We start from the raw sequence: 19,600 nt of genomic DNA on the forward strand, positions 1-19,600 counted from the left end.
TCGTGTTATCAACGAAGGGCAACGTAAAGCTTTAACCACTGACTGTAAATACGGAAAAAAAATTACAGTGGATTGGTGAACTAAGGAAACTGCTGCATTTTGTTCATCACTCCAATTTCCAGAGGAGCTACCACTAATGGGAATTAAAAATCATACGTGCAAAAGCTTCCTGTTCTGCTTTACTCATTTGCTCTGCAATACATAAACAAACAAAAAAAATTAAATCAACGGCATGGTTTTATCATCATGGCGTGAAGTTTGCTTGATTTTTCAACTCTTTCTTTACCGAATGTTTTGGAAGTTAGATTCTCCTGAGACGAGAATACAGTACAACCTCAAAGATCAACACCACAGTTCTTCTGTTTGAAGTCTTTGGTCTTTAAAGAGTGTACTCAGTTTCTTAGAGCAAGAAAAATAGGACTGTCACAAGGGACGACTTAGGTGTCTCTTCTGCTTTTGCCGCTAGCCTGCAAATGGGCACCAGAAGTGCATGCATTTTTTATGCCAAGTAATCTAAAACTTTTATAAGAATTCTTAGTTGTTATTCTATCCGATGTGAAAAACAATACAAACAGATACATTTAATTAGGTAGCCATCTGATACCTTACGCTGCAGAACGCAGTCATGCTACTCTTAAAGCATTCGTAATCTTAAATCTTATAAAGGCATATACCAGTTATGCTTTCCTCAGAGTGTATGTCTGGCCATATAATTATTAAATAAACATATCTAGTCCCCACCACACTAACTTTCACTGAATAAATCTCATTCAGTACATTCACTGGTAAATTCTTTGTTAGATTGCAAAACACCGTGGCACAGCTGACCATCACGTTAACGCCTAACAAGCACATGCAGCAGTGAGCTTTGTAAACCAAGTCAGTAAGGTTTTAAATAACTCATTCTTAATTCTGTGGGGTTTTTTTCTATTAACATCACATTTTATTAAAAAAATAAGTTTCCTATATTTAACATGTATATTAGCTTGCTGTATATGACTGAAGATCTCAAGACCTTTAACATTAAATGATAATAAATCAAACACTTTCTTCACAGCTTTGAAAAGGGGAGGGAGGAAGAAGGGGAGGACAGGAAAGAGGAGGGAGAAGGAGGAAGCACCAGGCCATTCTAGCAAGAGAACCAAATAGTTCTACAGCATCAAATTATGAACCTGCATCACAAATGTTAGAAAAAGGAAAACTAACTATTATATTGATCAAATTTGGATATATTCCATATAATTAGAACATACCATTGGGAAAGACAAAACCAGGAAGAAATACATTCTATTTGCAATTGTCTCTTCTCTGTATTTCCAAGAAATTCTTTTCCTTCCCTCTCTACAAGCCATCACTGATTTACCTGCATTTGTATATTTTACTATTCCTGTATGTCAGTTGCACTGAAGCCAGATACACAAGACCTTGCAAGGAAACAGCCTGAAACTATTTTATCACAGATTTTCCCCAACAATGGCAAGAATACTGGATAAATTCGATGGAGGAAACAACTCGGAGGTGTGCACATTACATATTTAACTTGTAGTCCAGAAGATTTCCCCCCACGTACTTTCAACACGAAACCTATGCAGGAGTCATCTCTAACATGATGTATATACGTGGTGCTCACGTATTCTCCGTGGGGCCCACTTCTTCTACGCGAGAAGAGGGAATGACCAAGTCCCCTAAATCCCACGGGTTATCTGTGCAAAAGATTAGCAGCCCACGGTTGTATTGCTCTACGTGCACTCGCTCTGCCTTGGTGAGCGAAACCCCTTTTACACAGAGGGTTTCACAGAGACAGTCGTCTCTGCAGAAACGCCCCGGCAGTAACGTCATTAGCAGCCGTGTTTTCAAGGTTTAGTGAGAATGAAAACTCATGGAGAACCTGAAGTACTGGGTTAGACTTGATCTTGCGTATAAAAATTGATCTTGCGTATAAAAATTGATCTTGGGGGACGGAGAGTTCAGCTAATGAATTCTCTGCTGCTTCTCTTTGGGAGAAGGGAATGACAAATGACATTCCCAGCAGAAAAATCAGGAGAGAAAATACTATCTGCAAGGAGGGATAGAAGGTCCCTCTCTCCCCTGACAGATTCCTTCCTGGGAGGAGTTTCTGGTTCCCTTCAAAGACATCTATGTCAGTAGAAGACTGGAGATACATATATCCTTGCACGAACCATCTCTTACTTTCCTCATGTGAATACCACAGCCTTTCTGTAACAAGGATAAAAGGCTACGTTTGCAGTTTAAGCAACGATGGCATTTTAGATTGTTGTAAAATCAAAATACACTGGAAATATCCAAACAAATCCCAACATTAGTCTGATGCTACCTAAAGCCAAGAACAAACAAGCAAGCAATGAACACTGGTATTTTGGTTTTTTGCGTGGATATTACAAAAAATAGTAATCATACACTTTTTTTCTTTTTAAATGTTCATTACTTAGATAAAGCACATATGAATGTAACATTCAGAGTTGTAACATAGAAAATGTAATGTGGGCAATCTGCTATTCCAAGTACACTTACCAAAATACAATTTTATAATGAAGAAAGTCTCAAAATACACCTGTACAACAATTGGGATCCACAAAATATGATTTAATAGTATCACTCAAGATCACTTCATTGAAACCACTTTTATAATACTGTTTGAATAGTAATCTCTGGTCAAAGAGCATTCTCCCCCGTTTCCTAGCCCGTCCCACTAAAGCAAGTGTGGAATTTTAATTGCAATGCGTATCTTTTAAAACCCCAAATCTGAAGCAGTCCTATTAACTATTACACTGCCTACACTTAGATACTGGGAGGATGGGAATCACCCTCTCTGAGGCCATGGTACATCGAGACACCCATATTATTGCTTGTAGCGCAAGCAGAATAATCTTGTAAAGGGCAACTAAATAGGGTCAAAATAGGAATTAGTTATCTCACTACCAAATCGTTCCCTATGTGTTACTTAAGCCTGTAACATTACAACTTTACTGAAAAAGAAAAAGTTAACCATTTTATCCTATAAATATTTTCTTTATTTGCTTTATGTTTAGAAGTTGCTATTTAAGTTCTATTAACAGAAATACATAACAAAAGCTCCCTAACAAGTGGAAAAAAAGTAATTACAAATGCTGAAAAAGTTGGCCTCATTAACATATGTACAGACTTGCTTACTTAATACACATCTTTGTGGGAATTAAATCATTTTATGACACACATTTATACAGGCATTAAACATTCCCAAGTAACTTTGAGCAGAGAATACGCCAAATCTTTAGTCTGGGCAGACAAAAAAATGTATATTTCAGTTTTGATTGTGGAGCTAACATGCAACAGATACAACATTCAGTCTGAGCTGCTGTTGATAAGTTGTTCTGTTTTTTCCTGCAAAGATCTTTCCATTGAACTCAGGTCCTTTTGTCCCTTCTTTTCCTTGTTCTGCTGTTCCTGCAGCTTCAGGATTATTTTTCGTATTTCTTCTCTTTTGGTTTTCATTCTTGGGCGTGGAAACCAGTCTGTTAAGTTCATTGGTAGCTCAAAACTCAGAATGGGATTCTGAAAAGAAAGGTCATTTCGATATTAAAGTCAGGAGTTATAACCTAAAAGGCTGGAGAGAACTGTAGTGGGGAAAAGTACATGCTTCTTCACCTCATTCCATCAGCATGGAACAAAGTTTCTGCAATTTGTGTGTTTGTACATGTACGATTCAGGTAGAATCAATCAAGCTTCAGTATGTTACAGAGTACCATTCATCCAGATCACAGTTCTGTGAAGAAGGGCCCTAATAATGTACTCAGTTTGCTACATCTTTTATACAAAGCGTTTGACTGCATAAATGTGTAAAATTGCTCTAATTTTTTTTTTTAAAGAGAAAATTATTGTAGTGATATAGCACATTTTTTAAGGATGACTAGCATCAAAATCTAGAGCTGATTAGGAATCCGCGGCTAAAGACTCCTGTTCTTATACTTTTAGGACCACAACCACCTAAGAAAGTCAGTTTTACATTGCACCCTAAAAAAACAGGGCCTGTGAAAAAACCCTGGCTACCACCAGCTCTTTGTGTGCTTACATTCTGCTTTCTTGGTAGAGGTCATTCATCCAATGAATTAAGAGAATGATTCTTACGAGATGACAACTACGCCACTTCTGTGACACTGGTATAACAATTTCACCCTAAACAAACAACAGGTTTTGGAATAGTGTTTTCTCTCCAAAGAAATGCCTCCCTTTGTGTATTCTCGTTTACATCATTAACAGGGTTATTTAAGAGTGAACTACATTCATCCACTGAGCTAACACTAATAGGGCTACTTGGGAAAAAAACAGTCACATTCTGCACAGGAACATGTCAGTGCTTAATGCTGCACTAGCTACATGACTCCACATCCAAACAGAGCATCAGGTAGATAACACCGCAATTAAAAAAACCCCAAAACTGTGTTGAACTGACTTTGCCAATGAAGCTACTTAACACCAGCAATAAGCGGACTTCAGAAGGATGACACTAAAGGATGCAGGAAACCATGAGCAAAGACTGAATAGGTTTTCCATCGTTTCAATTATAAAATAGGCCAGACAAAGGTGTGGGTTTTTTTCAAAAAAACTAGTGTGCTTACCAGCAACAGAGAGACATTTCAAATTAACCTGAACACGTCCTTAAGTAAGGCTTTTTGTTGTTGTTGTTCAGTTTGGGGAAGAAAAGCAGGGCCATGGGTCGGCAGCCAGTCACGCAGGTATTCTGCTGCCTCGGAGCTTCCTTCTTGCTTTGCGAGAAGACACGACCAATTTCGGCCGCGAAGCCGTGCTCCCAGGGCGGCGGAGGCCGCCCGGATCCCGCCCGCCCCCTGCCCCCGGCGCGGCCCCACGGCGGCCCCTGGCGGCGCGGCGGAGCCCGAGCCCGAGCCCGAGCCCGCAGGGCCGGGGCGCCTCTGGCCGCTCAGAGCTGCTCCCCCCCGGGGGCGAAGCTGGGCCGGCGCGGCGTTGAGGGAGGGCTGAGAAACTACGAGGGCTGACAGGTATGATCCTTACTACGCCACCTACCCTGTCAAATGAGTCTTGGGTTTAGAAAACACACATCATGATTTTAACCCTTATTATTAAAAAGCAGGGATTTGAAATAAATCCACAAAGAAGAAAAAGATGTGCCTGAGTAGTCCCACAAACATCAAATGAACCAGCCCTCCCCCCACACTCCCCATTTAGTTCGTACAGCTGCTGAAACGTATGAGACTGTGCAATTTTTCAAATACATTAGCAGCCAAAACTATTACTTCGATAACTGCAAGCCAGTCGAGTGCCATGCAAGTAGTACACCTGTTTGCCTTCCCCGCTAGTGTTACTTGTGAGAATACCCTGTGATTTGCTACCTGACACATCGACCTGCCACCCCTGCTCCCTGGCAGACAAAGCTGCTGCATACTGCAAGTCCAGGCAGGACAAGGGATTTCCGACTAACATAATTCAGCAACTAATTTGCAAAAAGGAAGGGGCTAAGATTATTAAAATTTGGTTGCTCCTCATATCCCTTGTGTAGAAACCAAGAAGCACGATGACGGTTCTAAGCTCTCAAGGACTCGCTGGTAAAGCAAAAGCTTTTGGCTTTGATTTGCATGAATGCACTCTGCTAAAGCCCTGCTGCTCTCCTAGAAAGTATGAACGAGGAGAATAAACCAACAGTTTTCTCAGGAAAGGTTCGTTACGGGAGAGTTCAGGAACAGCACTCAAGTACTATGGACCATAAACAGAGTTGGTGACCCATGCAGGCAACATCTCACTTTGACCATCATTTCGCCTCCCAACCCAGACCTGAAGGTGCTAATACACCTTCGCTAGTTGGTAAAAGTAGCTGTAACTTGAAGACAAGACAGTTAAACTAAGGAAGATTTTAACTTATTTCAATGGAATCAAGATTTGGCATTTAGCTGTAAATGATTCCACTTACATGTTTTAATGCAAGTTAAAAAAACTAGCTGTATCATATTAATGAATTTATTCAGAGTCACATTTCTTAGGGAAAAAAGAACAAGCTTTTTGTACCACATCTTTAGTTTAGAATTTGAACTCGAATTTGAACTCCGTTTCTTACCGGATAATTTTAAAGGGAATACATGATGAGAACACAAAGGAAGACTATTTTGTTAACATTCTCTCAGAAAATCCATGGCTTCTGATTTCTGATACCTGTGTGCAACTAATAATGATAACTAGTTTATTTTCCAAAAAGAATTATTTTGTATGTTAATGTATAAATTAGTTTATAATGCACAATCTAATAAATAGGTGTAAGAGACACACTACAGAGCCTTTTATTATTGTTACAGGTCATATTTGATTGCTGTAGGAGACCCAAAAAAAAATGGTTACATGAACAGGTATACATACCTCAAAAAAGCTCTCCACATACTGCAGTATGTACACTCCACAATCACTGAAGTTGTTCTGTTGTGGCACTTTTGGGTTGGAACCTTTCATGACGTCTTTGGAAAAGCTTCTTTTGTTGCCTTTCCTGACTTCCCATTCCACCTCTAAATATCTATGATAAAAGACCACGTAAATTCAAACTTTCATTTTCTTGCATAATTTTGAGAAGGGGGGGGGGGGGGGGGGGGGGGAGATAAAAGAAAATCAACAACTCAAACCCCCAGATATGAAACTTACTCCCTTAGTGTTTTCACAACATTTGACCGGGAAGGGCCCCTCAGTGAGTCCATAAGCAAAATGCAGGGCCTAAGAGAGAATACAATTTTTTAGTACACAATATTTTCCAGCAGTTTGGAAAACACATTGTTACACAGCTGGCTCGCCATGAAATAATTTGTGGGGTGATCTTGAACTGAACTAGATCAACACTATGAAGTTTTGCCAGTGCTGCTGTAATCCCCTAAACTGGGAGAGCTGAATGGAAAGTTATCTTTAGATTTAACCATACACTAAGTACAGAGAACTTCGGAATACACTTAGAAAAATATAGTACTGTCAGACTGAAAGCATGTGTTATAGTCAAAATCCAGGTGCCTGAAACTGCCTCAGGTGTCTCAAGCTCTTTTAGATGCACAGGTATCTGGGACACTGGCAAGAGACTAGAAAGTAAGGCACAGAACCCATATACATCCTTCTGGAGGGCAGATGGGACAGTCCACAGCCCCTACGACGACATGTTCAAGAAGTGATCCCAACCAATGAATCTGAAATCTGACAGTTACCCACAAAACACACACGTATTCTATTTGATAGACTCTAGAAAATAATGTATCCATAAACAATTTCTAGAGAACCAAGTCTGCTTGAAGTCATGCACATGACAGATGTTTACATCCCATCACTTGACGTAGAGGATACTACCTTTGCAGTAGCTATTAACATAACATGCATATCAGACACCTTATACGCAACAGCTGGATTTATACATCAAAGCTAACTCATACCAGAGTTCAGAATCTCGGCACAAGATGCAAGATGTATTTTGAGGGATCAAATAGGATGCAGACTACTCTTCACAAAGCTCTGCTTTCTCTTTGCTAACAATACCATGCATGTATTCAGACAAGGCGTCCTTTACAGAAACTCCAAACTAGTAAATTCGGACAAAATATCTGCATGCATTTATGTACAGGTTTATTTGCATTTATAAACTTTTTTACATGTATGCAATTTTTTAGGCATAAGCATATAGTCACTTGAATAATGTTTGCTTTTACTTGTACTGGTTTTAGTTTTTGATAAAAGAAAGTTACTATTTATATAGGTAATGTGCTTTAAAAATGCAGAGTCCAGTACTTTCGGGGTGGGGAAAAGAGGGAAAGAAGTGAAAACCTTTTCAAGGTAATACTCTTTTTCATATAGAGGTAATTTAAAAATATGCTAATAGTAAAGTATTTAAGTGCCCTTAATGACTTTCGATACTTAAGTGTACACAATCTTACGAAATTTCATGTTTGGATTGAAATAATGTCTGGTAGAAAGTATTATGTACAGATAATCCACCATCAGAATGGGATAAATTTAGCCAAGCTATAATCAGAAGCTCCTAAATCTGCTAAAAGTCATAACACAGATGTAACCCTTCCTCAAAATGTATTAAGAGCAATTCATACACATTCCCTATCATGTATAAATCTATAATTTTATCCTGCACCGTAAGAACATATTGTGCATCTTTACCTTTCTAGTAACCATTATATTCACAAAGAAGGAAATATAAAAATGGATAAATAAATTGTGAAAAAATGCAAACAAAATTGTGAAGATAGCAATTCTAGTAACAATATTTCTAGATTTGGAATCATGCGCTTCTGTCACACCAAAATGCAAGCAACTGCAGTCAATGATTATTAATAAATTATTTCTGGGTTTCAAACATCAAAAAATAAATTTTAAGAGTTTTAAAATCCAAAACAGGTAAAAAAAAAACCAAAACGAACTGAATTTAGTATTGTGGAATATTCTCATTAGAGAAAAAAGAATAATGCAAAGAACAGAGAGAGAAAAAAAGAATAATGCTAGGAACAGAAAGAGACAATAAAGAGAAACAGCTAGAGCACATTTAGATAAGAAATGGGAGCAGTTAAAATTACTCCCATTTTCCTGTACTAATTTGAGTGGGGACAAAGGTTTTCTTTAGTATTCATTTATTATTTTCATTTAAAGACCTTATTTTTTTTATATAGAGGAGGAGACATTGAAACATGCTTCTGCAGCTTCTTTTTGTAGGAATCGAAGTGCAAGATATCAAAGACCAGCCTTATTTGAAGAAACAATCTTCAATTGCCTGAAGCAGCACACAGGCTTAACAGAAACCCAAAAAGCTATTATTTAACTCATAGTGTTTATTCATTAAGCTGTCTGCTCACTGAAGATGTTGATATTGCAAAGTATAAAATTTTCTCTCAAACACTAATAACATGCTCATTAAAGTGTTTGAAGACTGATGTATGACTATTTCCCGTAATTACTGTCTTTTAAATTTCAGACTTTTATGGAATTTCCATTTTAATGGTTTTAACACTTACTGTTTGCAGATAGTAGGCTTCAGGTGCCATTGTCCCATTTCTGAATTACAGTTATCATCCACAAGGCCACCATCATCACTACTGTCTTCCTACAGAGGCAACAGGTTTACAAGGTGTTTAAAAGCTAGTATTGTTTTTCAAACAGATGCAAAAGAAACTATTGCTATACTTACCATTTTTATTCGAGACCAATAACATAAATTTAATAAAGAAGTGGTAGCTTTAATCTGAGACCATTCAGCGTTTGTAAATTTTGCATTACTAACTTTTAGTCACATGGTTTCTCAAATCCATGCTGAAACAACACAGAGTGAACGGTGCTATTTATTTAATGACTGCTGAAACTAGAAAAAACCTGCAACTGACACTTTCAAAGCATTGCTGGCTTAAAAAAGGTGCATCTCCATTATTTGGTTATAATCCAAATTATCAATACTTTTTCCCTTGCTAATGATTACTAGAAACTTGCTTGGTGGCTTCATGTACATTATCTTCTAGATGAAATGAAACAAAATCTGCAATGAATTCAGCAGTAAAATTTGATCTTTGCTCCAGAATATACCAACTCAATTCTTAGGGCAAAGGAAATAAAATCACCATGATATTACATATCATGGGTTATAAAAACAGCCATTCCACAAACCTCGGAATATCCTTTCATTTCAATATTGATTGCTATGCATGCTAGTGGTTTTGTTCACAAAACTTCCCTAAGTTCTTGTATCTAAAAGTAACCCAATGATCCATGGTTTATTACTCTTCTACTGAGTTCACTATTACTACCACAGACCATTGCATTATAGGGAAACAGATGCTTTCCAAAAATGAGAACCCCTGTATCAGCATGATTTGTGAAATTTTTGGTATTACGTACACTTCACTAACACACAGGATCCTATGACTGAAATCCTCATGCTATGCCATGAAGATGTTATCATATGAAAAACTACTGCCTAGTTCCTAATACAGTTGTTTCTGTTGCAGCCTCAACTCCATTTTTGGCAGACGTGAAGGTGCACTTGGCCTACCATTTGTATACGTGCTTTGTGCATTCTAGAAGGCATCAGTGACAGCTTCAGCCTGAGTTAAGTTCTAAGCTACACTGCAACCAGGAAATTTGGCATCTTTTCCTCAAGGAACACAGCTGGCCATGTGCTTTCTTCCCTGCCTTCATGCCATCTCCTTCAGAATGGAAACACTCTACTGCTCATTCTCCATCTTCAGGGAACTCTAACTGCTACAAAATAATCAGAAAGGCACTTCATCAAGTGGGAATCACAGAACGTTTGGGCAAGTGGCATGACAGGAGAGGTGGGTTGAGTCTGTATAAAAAGCATAGTTAGGTTTCAACATGAACTGCAGCTTTTATATGTGTGCACACATATACATACTATTTGGAAGCCATTACAAATAGCTGCAGACTTTGAAAAATAATTGTTCTGGACTCAAAGGTGAAAAATAGGTAATTCCTAGACTGTATATTTGATAGCCTCTGATTCTTTATTTCGGACAACTTGGAGTCATACACCTGGAACATGAACAGGAAGGCCAATTAGGAAGAGTAAATGTGTAACTCCTAGCGTCTCACACTGAATTTACACTGTAGAAGCAACAGCGCTATGTAATAATGCCTGCGTACCCAGTAGTAAGTCAGTAAAGGACATTTTAATGATCAGTCTTTCCACAGCTCTAAAATCTAAATGTCTTCCAATTTGACCAAGAACACTACTTGATTATAAATCCACATTGTTTAAATTTGATTAGGAGAAGCACCAATGAAACAAAACAGCAGAGTAGCACCTACTTATAAATGTGTCTGCTTATGTCCAGGAAACGGAGCTGAAATAAAAGTAACTTGTTCTTGGGTCTGGTAGATAAACATGGGTGTCGGGGAGATGAAAGACAGAAATGCGTTGACTTTCAGAGTTTCCACTAAAATCATTGTGTAATGAGACTCACAAAATTAAATGCAGCATCAGTACAGCAGCACCATATTAAACACTTAAATGAATAAATGTATAATCCTCTCCTATGAGCTAATTTGCATATTTTTGTAGGTAACCAGTGTTTTGTATTTGACACTTGTAAAGATAACTAGCTTTAGACAATGCACATTTACAATGTGTATACAGCTTTTAAGCTGCCCATTCAAAATACAACACAACAGTTTGCATTTAACAAAGAAAACTGCTAAATTCTTTACCTGGTTATCTTGGTCTTCAGAAAAATCTATAAGCTCATCTTCATTTAGTTTACTGCCATCAGCTGAGTCTTCACTGTAGTTTAGCCTGATTTTGTGCAATCCATCTGTATCAATCACAGACAGTAGTATATTTAAACATCAAATACTACGTCATCATTGAACACCAAACTCACTTTAAATACCTCAATTTCCTGAGGACTGCTTACAATAACCGTGATACAACTGACATATTTTATTCATGCATATGAACAGAAGTGAAAAGTTACTTCTAAGTAACAGCAGAAACTGTTCCTTATTCTGTGAAAGGCCTAAAAAAACCAAACATCTAGAGACCTAGACTAAAATCCACTCTGAAATTACCCTGTAGTTCCATGAAGCCTATACACAGTATAAATTGGTATTGCTACCAAAAGGAGCGGTCCCATTTGGTCCCTAATATAACCATTTATTCCCATCCCTAGCTGGTTCTTTCCATGACACCAAATACATCCCCACACAGTGGACCAGACTGAGAAAGTCAGTCACAAGCTTATGATTTTTTAACTTGAATAGTTTCCTTTATCGGATTCACTGTGTAGTTATATGAAGACTTGTGCTGGTAAAAGGGAAAAGGCAGCTTGGGAACACACTACTAGGAGGGCAGAATGCAGGATCAGCTCTCCTGGGAGCAGCAGCTTAGTTTGTGAAGCTTCACTGTTTGCTACATAAAACGAGTATCTCTAAATTCACTCCCTACCCCCTCTACATATTTAGTCCCTTGGGAAACAGCATCAGAAGAAATAAAGAATACCGAATGTACGAATGTTATAGTTATACCTGTGAAAGAAGCAGATACAGACAGATACAGGCTCCCTAGTCTTACTATACTACCATGCAAGACTTCGGAACAGATTTTGAGGGAAAAATAATAAACTATGTAGAAATAAGTGAAAAATGAATAACTCATGCCAGCAAAACCTCAAATCTTTGTAAGAAAGCTTATCCTATAAAAGGGCTATACTATATCCAAGCAATCCCAAAAATAAAAAAGCGTTGGTTATGATGTCACTGGAGGACGTATTACTTATTAAAGAAAACTAAGATTTCTATAAGAACAGTAAATAGGGCAATGAACTAGCTAATGGAAAAAACAGAGAAGACCTGGATTTGAGAATACTTCAACAGAGAATTTGAAGTAACACTTCAGAAAGAGGTCACTAGTGGAGCTCCACAGGGACAAACTTAGGAATTAGCCTCACTCAGTCTCTTTGAAAAGACCTTAGCACAAGAAGTAGGCCATATAGTAATGTGATTTATTGCTGAGAGATTCCTAACAAATAAAAATTGGTATCAAGAAGAATCACATCTCATACAAGAACTGAGCAATAAAAAGAGGATTAGTTCAGTAATAAAAACATACATATTTTGGATTATTTCTTCAAAGCTACTTAGGTATCAACTCCTACTGATTTTCAAGTCCAACACCGGGATTTAGTCTGAGATCAAGACATCGAAGTTTACGCTCCCACCTAGGATCTCGCAATGTTAAGCGGAGACCATAATCAGAGCAGAGAGCTACTCAACTGAACAGAGCTACTCTGTATCTGCTTTAGGATGAGAAGAGGTCTCTTTGTTTCATTAACTATACTATCAAAGAAGCACCTGCTGCCTTTTGAGATACCCTAGGATATCCAGGACATACGTATGGATTTGGCAGAGTCAATAGTCAAGACCTACACCCTTCTGGAGCAAAAGCTGAAGGGTGTGCAGAAAAGCCAAGGCCTACATCCCCATCTCCCATCTGGAGAGACTCAGAGTGTTTTCGTCAGCAACAGAATGACCATCAGCCACAAAAAAAAAAAAAAAAAAGAAAAAGTAATCCTCGTAAAAATATATGTCATGAAGTGTGTTCCATCTAATTACAGACAAGTAACGGTAGCAGCATCTGAGACACAAGACCATATCATACAGCGGCAATATCATAAACAATAACAATCACACATAAAATGAAAAATCAATTAAAACGCGAGCAGATCTCCACACACCCCCAGCCCCCTCCCCAAGACCTTCTAGAAATGACAATGTTATCACAAATGAATAAATTTAGATCAGAAAAGTAGGAGAGTGTTTATACCCACGAAGATATTAAACTTGTAATGGCCTGCAGTATACAGATCAGACCACGTGATTGACAGTCTTCTCAGATCTTGTACTATAAGCTATGCAATTACTTACTGTGTAAATTAAGTCAGAAGGAATACTATCTGTGACTAAAGTAAAAGTTTTTTGCATGACCAGATGTTTTGTAGTCTATGCCTCAAGGAGATGCGAATCTTGCAGTGAGCAGAGAAAACAATCTTTTCCTAATTCCTTCATATGCCTTTAAAAGTATGTCAGCTCCTTTGTACCCTTTGGTACAAACGCTGTTCCAGATCACTGAAATCAGCCTCCACAGCAGTGAAGCTTCTCTGAACGTAACACGGAGGTCATGTGAGAGATTTTTTTATTTTTTTTTAAATTATTTTCTTCTTACTTTTTTTACATACCTTCTATCAGGACATTAAATAACTTAATGGTGTTGAAGCAAAACCTCAAATGCTAGAAGACACTGGAATTAAGGTTGCTCACACAATCTTAATTCAGTTCCTCCATGCACATACACTCTGAGGATCCGTGGTCAACTACTATTCTTTCCTTAACAATTACAGTCTTAAGTGATGCAAAGTGATATCTAAAAAATGATTGTGTGAAAAAAGTTCATACAACTGAAAAAATTAATCTGATTTAGGAAAACAGTGTTTTATCGCCAGCCCTTTGCTATAAGAGTTATGTCAACCACAACAAAAACATTTTATATGCAATGGCTATAAATTACTTACATTGCAAGCACCCAAACTTCATCCACACACAATTGCAAAAGTAGTAATCTCCAATTTTTTTCATTAAAATTGCATATTTTTAAATTACATACCCATAGATTGGCTAGCAGTTGTGAATTCACCCTGTATACCATTTTTGTCCGGAGTCCTATGGTCTAGTTTATGGCAAGCTGATTCCACAGTGTTAGGCTCTTCCACGTCACTGTCTATTTGATTTAGCTTTTTAAAAGCAATTTTTCCCCTACAAGGACTTCTTCTACAACATGAAGACTCACTGTCCTCTGTTTCAGTGTTTGGGTCAATTAAAGCTGTATTATATTTTTTGGTCAACGTCTTCTTTGCTGTGGACTTGGAAGGTGAGTTTTGTGCATCTAATTCATTTGGCAAAGGAGATGGTGTGTTGGTCTCTCCATCTGAAGAGGAAGATTTTATCTGTGTTGTAGCACTTTCATGATAGTGGGGATTTGGTTCATATTTGGGTTTTTCTAAACCAGGAAAGCAGATGACAGCCAAAAACCAGTGGGCACTGCAAAGGAAAAAATACATTAAAAACTAGCAATTACATTAATGCTCACAGTTAAACACTGAGAGCACACACACACACACAAAAAACCCTCCCAAACCTTACCCCCCCCATAGTTATCAAAGATAGATTGCAACAGCTGTTCACTTTTTCGAGCAGGTTTTACTCAAGCCTTCACAGTCTTTTCTAAAGGAAAGGTGACTCCATGCAAGTAGTCACCAACAAATTCATTAATAGTATGCAGTTAGTTGAAAACGGGTGCTGGCTACATATTTATTTCAATTTGCTCATGCTTTATACATTCTTTTCCTTCTTTGAATTAAAGCTTATTTCTTTTTTGACAGTTTCTTTATCACTGTATGAACTACAGATTGTAGCATTCATGTTTTATGGCTGTATAAAGTTTTCTAGTAGTTCAGCACTAGCAACACAAGTAGTCAGATCTAATAGTATAGCTGGATTGCCCGTATTCTTCTTCCTATATATCTTCCAATTGTATATGACACTTCACGTTTTTAAAGAAACCTTGTCAACAGCGAATTAAAAAAGGGCAGAAAAGAGTGTTTGTAATGCCATCACCATGACTCTCTTGTCCTTCTCACCCTTCACAGAACTGACATTCTAACCCTTTCAGGATCAAAAATAGCTCCATTTTCCTCCTTATCTCCTTGCCTCTTTGGACTTTACTGACTTGCCACTCAACCAGAAATGGAGCAGCAGCAAATTCAGGGATTCAGACATTGCAAGTAGATATTGACTGATCTGATTTAGAAATTTTCTGAAGGTTCTCTGATTTCCTACAGCAAATAACAAAACAGAACCTAGCTACATACTAAGCAAGTGAAGACACATTTCAATGTGTTTTATAAAAAAGAAAAAGCAGTAGGTAAAAATGCATGTCTAACCGACATACTAAAAAATTAATTAGAAAATTATGAAGCCTAAATTTCATCAAAACTCTATGGCAGTTACAGTAAGCGGCCTTTGAAAGCAGCACGTGAAGTATGGAGGCATTTTGTCTTGAATGATTCACCACACCTAGTAAATGAATACATTAAGTATTGCCAAACCCTGGAATTTGTGTGCGCTCTATTAATATAGGCTTTATGTACCAATTATGTAAATAGACTAGCAAATTAACCTCGATCTAAAAAGGAAAGAGCTTGTAACTTTTAAAAGAATAACCTATTTCCATTGGAGACTTGAACAAAAAGGACTGTACTGCCAAAGGACGCTGATGCAGTCATAGTTAAATCAGACACATTGTTCTGAACTTAGCTCTCCCCTAGATTCATCCTGCCCACCTCAGTTACTGCAGTCTGACACTTGTTAGACAATAAGCCCACATTCCCTATACTAGTGTTTATGGGAGAGCCTGGAAAGGCTTTCTGGAAGTAGATACTGAAGTCCAGCAACTCCAAACCAGTAATTTCTAGAATGTACTTGTAAACCGATGCCAGAATCATAGAATGGTTTAGGTTGGAAGGGACTTTAAAGATCATCCAGTTCCAACCCCCCTGCCACAGGCAGGGACACCTCCCACTAGACCAGGTTGCTCAAAGCTCCATCCGGCCTGGCCTTGAACACTTCCAGGGATGGGGCATCCATGGCTTCCCTAGGCAACCTGTTCCAGTATCTTCTAAAAGAAATAAAAGCATCACTCTAGGCAGCACAGGAGACCTGTTATCAGGAACAACCACTAGCAGCATTCCTACAACGTGAGACAAGCTCTCAAGTTTTCTCAAATCCTAGAATAACTTGTTTCACATGCTACTCAATTCAAGACACAAAGAAGCAAATGAAACTGTGAGACCAGTTCTCAACCAGACTAATTTTGCCACAGATTAAGGTCTGAGACCTTTTATAAATAGTAAAGAATACATAACTTTCACTAGAACCAAAGAAACTCTTCAATACCTTTGATCCGCTATTGTATCACATAGAGAAAAGTTCTGTTCACAAGGACTAATTACCAGCATCAAACCCGGTGGCAAATTCCTGAAAAACACCTGCAGTGCTGCAACGTGTCAAGTTGCAAACAGTGGGAGAATCTATGCAACTCAAGGCTGTATGCACGTTCTATGATCAGAATCTCTGAAGACAGAGAACAAACTGATGGAAGAGAAGTGGGTGATGAAAGCCTTACTACACTATATTAGGTTGCATACACAGATGTCCAGGCACAGGCTGGACAGAAAAAATTCTGAAAACCAGGTTCTCCAAAAACCACACAGAATGGCATGTACTTTGCACTCTATACACCACAGGCATTAGCTGTCTCTCCCTCGTCACCACAGATTCTGTGTGCTCCTAGTGTTTTCACTAATCCCTCGAAGTTATGAGGCAATGCCCTGATTACAAAAAAAACCTCTAGACAATTAGACACCAAGTAGTTGGAAGTCATATTCTGCTGAACATACAGCATCTAAAATTCTCCATTCTCGCCAACACAAAGCGTGACAGTCCTCATTTTGCAAGTGAGGAACAGGAGCATTGGAAAATTTGGGGAAATTACGTAACACAAAAGAAATCACACAAGGGAATTTCTGAAAAAGCTGCAACTTCATACAGATATTAGGTGCCAGCCCACAGCCTTCATCGTAAGGCTTGCATGTCCGAAAGACTCACTGCAGATTAAGAAGCCAACTAATATACAAATCAGCACCACAAATATATAAAAATGTTGTATTTAGCACGAAAGCAAGGGTTCACAGTCCTAACAACCAACAAAGTCCAGGGGCTATACATTTCATAACACATTATATACACAGCTACAGAATGCTACCTGAGGCTGTAACTTACACAAACAGGATCTATATTGTACTTCCTAATCCTTCAATTTAGTATTTTGCCATTAAGAAAAAAAAAAAAAAATCAACACTGATACTTAGTGCCTCTTTTTTTCAGCAGTATGTTTAGTTCTAAAAATAAAACTTTGTTGTTCTACATCAGAGAAGCTAAGTAGTACTTGAAGTGGTACTGTAGTGAGGGTCAATGAAAATCAAACAGGATTTACATGTCAATTCAACATAAAGAGCTACAAATCAATGTGAGAGAGATACTTGCATTAACCAGCAAAACCTCGAAACATTTTTGACTGAAAAAAAGTGAGTTAAGACAACTCCAGTTCTCTGCTCTTGACCCATTTTGAAACATAAGAATACATGAAAAGAGCAGTCCGATGTAGAGCAGCCCAGTAACACCTGCTATTCTTCTGTGTCATGGCAACATAAGCAAGAAGGAGACACTTAGCAAGTGACAGCGATACTACTAGGATAGAGGCCTAGAAGCCTTCTGTCCTGGTTCCGGTGGGGATAGGGTTAATTTTCCCTGGTATTCCATGCCATGTGAGCCACGCCCACCCTGAGCTGCCGGGGGAGGGGGCAGGAAGTTGCTGCTTAAAAGCGGGCTGGGGCGTCCCGGGTCCGGCTGGTCGGCGAGCGGTGGGGAGCTGCGGTTCCGTAATCGCGTTTGTATATTCCCCTATCCGTGTTGTTGTTGTTGTTGTTTGCCTGTTCCCTTTGCTGTTCTGTTAAACTGCCTTTGTCCCAACCCAAGAGTCTTGCCTTTTCTTACGATCCTTCCTGTATTAGGAAGGCACGTGCGAGCGGCACGTGGTTCTTTGTTGCCATCTGAGGCTAAACCACGACACCTTCATACTTGACAGTTTTTCCATTCTTTCCCAAGTAGTTCCCCAGCCTTCTCTCTGTCCTCCGATATCAATTACTCATCATAATGGGAGTATTTCATTGCTGAGTCACTGATTCCTTCCTAAATATATTAGCATCTCCCCCCAAAACAGTCAGCTTTTTGTTCCTCAAAACTGAATGTTGGGTTTCAGGGGATGGGGCAAAGTGACATGTTTGAGGGGAGACAGAGTAGCAAAGTGCATCCAAAAAAATACTAGCACCCAACAGCAATAAATTAAAAAAAGAGAAATATGGAAGATCTAACTTATGCTTTCTTTGCCAGAAGGCAGGTCAAAAGACAACAATAAAAACCAAACCCACTCCCTCTGCCCCACTGTCAGACCAACACTAACTCATCTATGACCATGTGACCCACCTTCTGGATGCGGGGAAGGCTGTGGACATTGTCTGTCTGGACTTTGGTAAGGCCTTTGACACCATCCCCCACAGCATTCTCCTGGAGAAGCTGGCGAATCATGGCATAGACAAGTGTACTCTTCGCTGGGTTAAAAACTGGCTGGATGGCCGTGCCCAGAGAGTTGTGATTAATGGGGTGAAATCCTCTTGGCAGCCCATCACCAGCGGTGTCCCTCAGGGCTCAGTTTTGGGGCCAATTTTGTTTAATATCTTCATCAATGATCTGGATGAGGGGATTGAGTGCACCCTCAGTAAGTTTGCAGGCGACACCAAACCAGGTGGGGGTGTTGATCTGCTTGAGGGTAGGAAGGCTCTACGGAGGGACCTGGACAGGCTGGATCGATGGGCCAAGGCCAACTGTATGAGGTTTAATAAGGCCAAGTGCTGGGTCCTGCATTTCGGTCACAACAACCCCAAGCAACGCTACAGGCTTGGGGCAGAGTGGCTGGAAAGCTGCCCGGCAGAAAAGGACCTGGGGGTGCTGGTGGCCGGCCAGCTTAACATGAGCCAGCAGTGTGCCCAGGTGGCCAAGAAGGCCAACAGCATTCTAGCTTGTATCAGGAATAGCGTGGCCAGCAGGAGCAGGGAAGTGATCGTGCCTCTGTACTCGGCGCTGGTGAGGCCTCGCCTCCAGTACTGTGTTCAGTTCTGGGCCCCTCTGTACAAGAGGGACATTGAGGTGCTGGAGTGTGTCCAGAGGAGAGCTACCAGGCTGGTGAGGGGTCTGGAGACCAAGTCATATGAGGAGAGGCTGAGGGAGCTGGGCATGGTTAGCTTGGAGAAGAAGAGGCTGAGGGGAGACCTCACTGCCCTCTTCTACAACTACCTGAAAGGAGGTTGCAGAGAGGGGGGTGTTGGCCTCTTCTCCCAGGTGAATAATGACAGGACCAGAGGAAATGGTC

The 19,600-nt window shown here is 39.3% G+C and overlaps 1 protein-coding gene across 3 annotated transcripts in view; it reads right to left on the reverse strand.

Moving 5' to 3' along the window:
• Window positions 1–945: 945 nt before the first annotated feature.
• SENP6 (SUMO specific peptidase 6) overlaps window positions 946–19,600 on the reverse strand; it is an 86,432-nt gene continuing 67,777 nt past the window's right edge. For all 3 annotated transcript variants that reach the window (XM_063330144.1, XM_063330143.1, XM_063330146.1), the window contains 6 exons: window positions 14,162–14,595; window positions 11,212–11,315; window positions 9,009–9,097; window positions 6,658–6,726; window positions 6,382–6,532; window positions 946–3,552 (listed from right to left, as the gene is read on the reverse strand). In XM_063330144.1, the coding sequence (XP_063186214.1) occupies window positions 3,343–3,552; window positions 6,382–6,532; window positions 6,658–6,726; window positions 9,009–9,097; window positions 11,212–11,315; window positions 14,162–14,595 (1,057 nt within the window). In that variant the 3' untranslated portion in view covers window positions 946–3,342. The remainder of the gene's footprint in view (window positions 3,553–6,381; window positions 6,533–6,657; window positions 6,727–9,008; window positions 9,098–11,211; window positions 11,316–14,161; window positions 14,596–19,600) is intronic.

This window comes from Chroicocephalus ridibundus, chromosome 3 (assembly GCF_963924245.1).
Source record: "Chroicocephalus ridibundus chromosome 3, bChrRid1.1, whole genome shotgun sequence".
Classification (NCBI taxonomy): domain Eukaryota; kingdom Metazoa; phylum Chordata; class Aves; order Charadriiformes; family Laridae; genus Chroicocephalus; species Chroicocephalus ridibundus.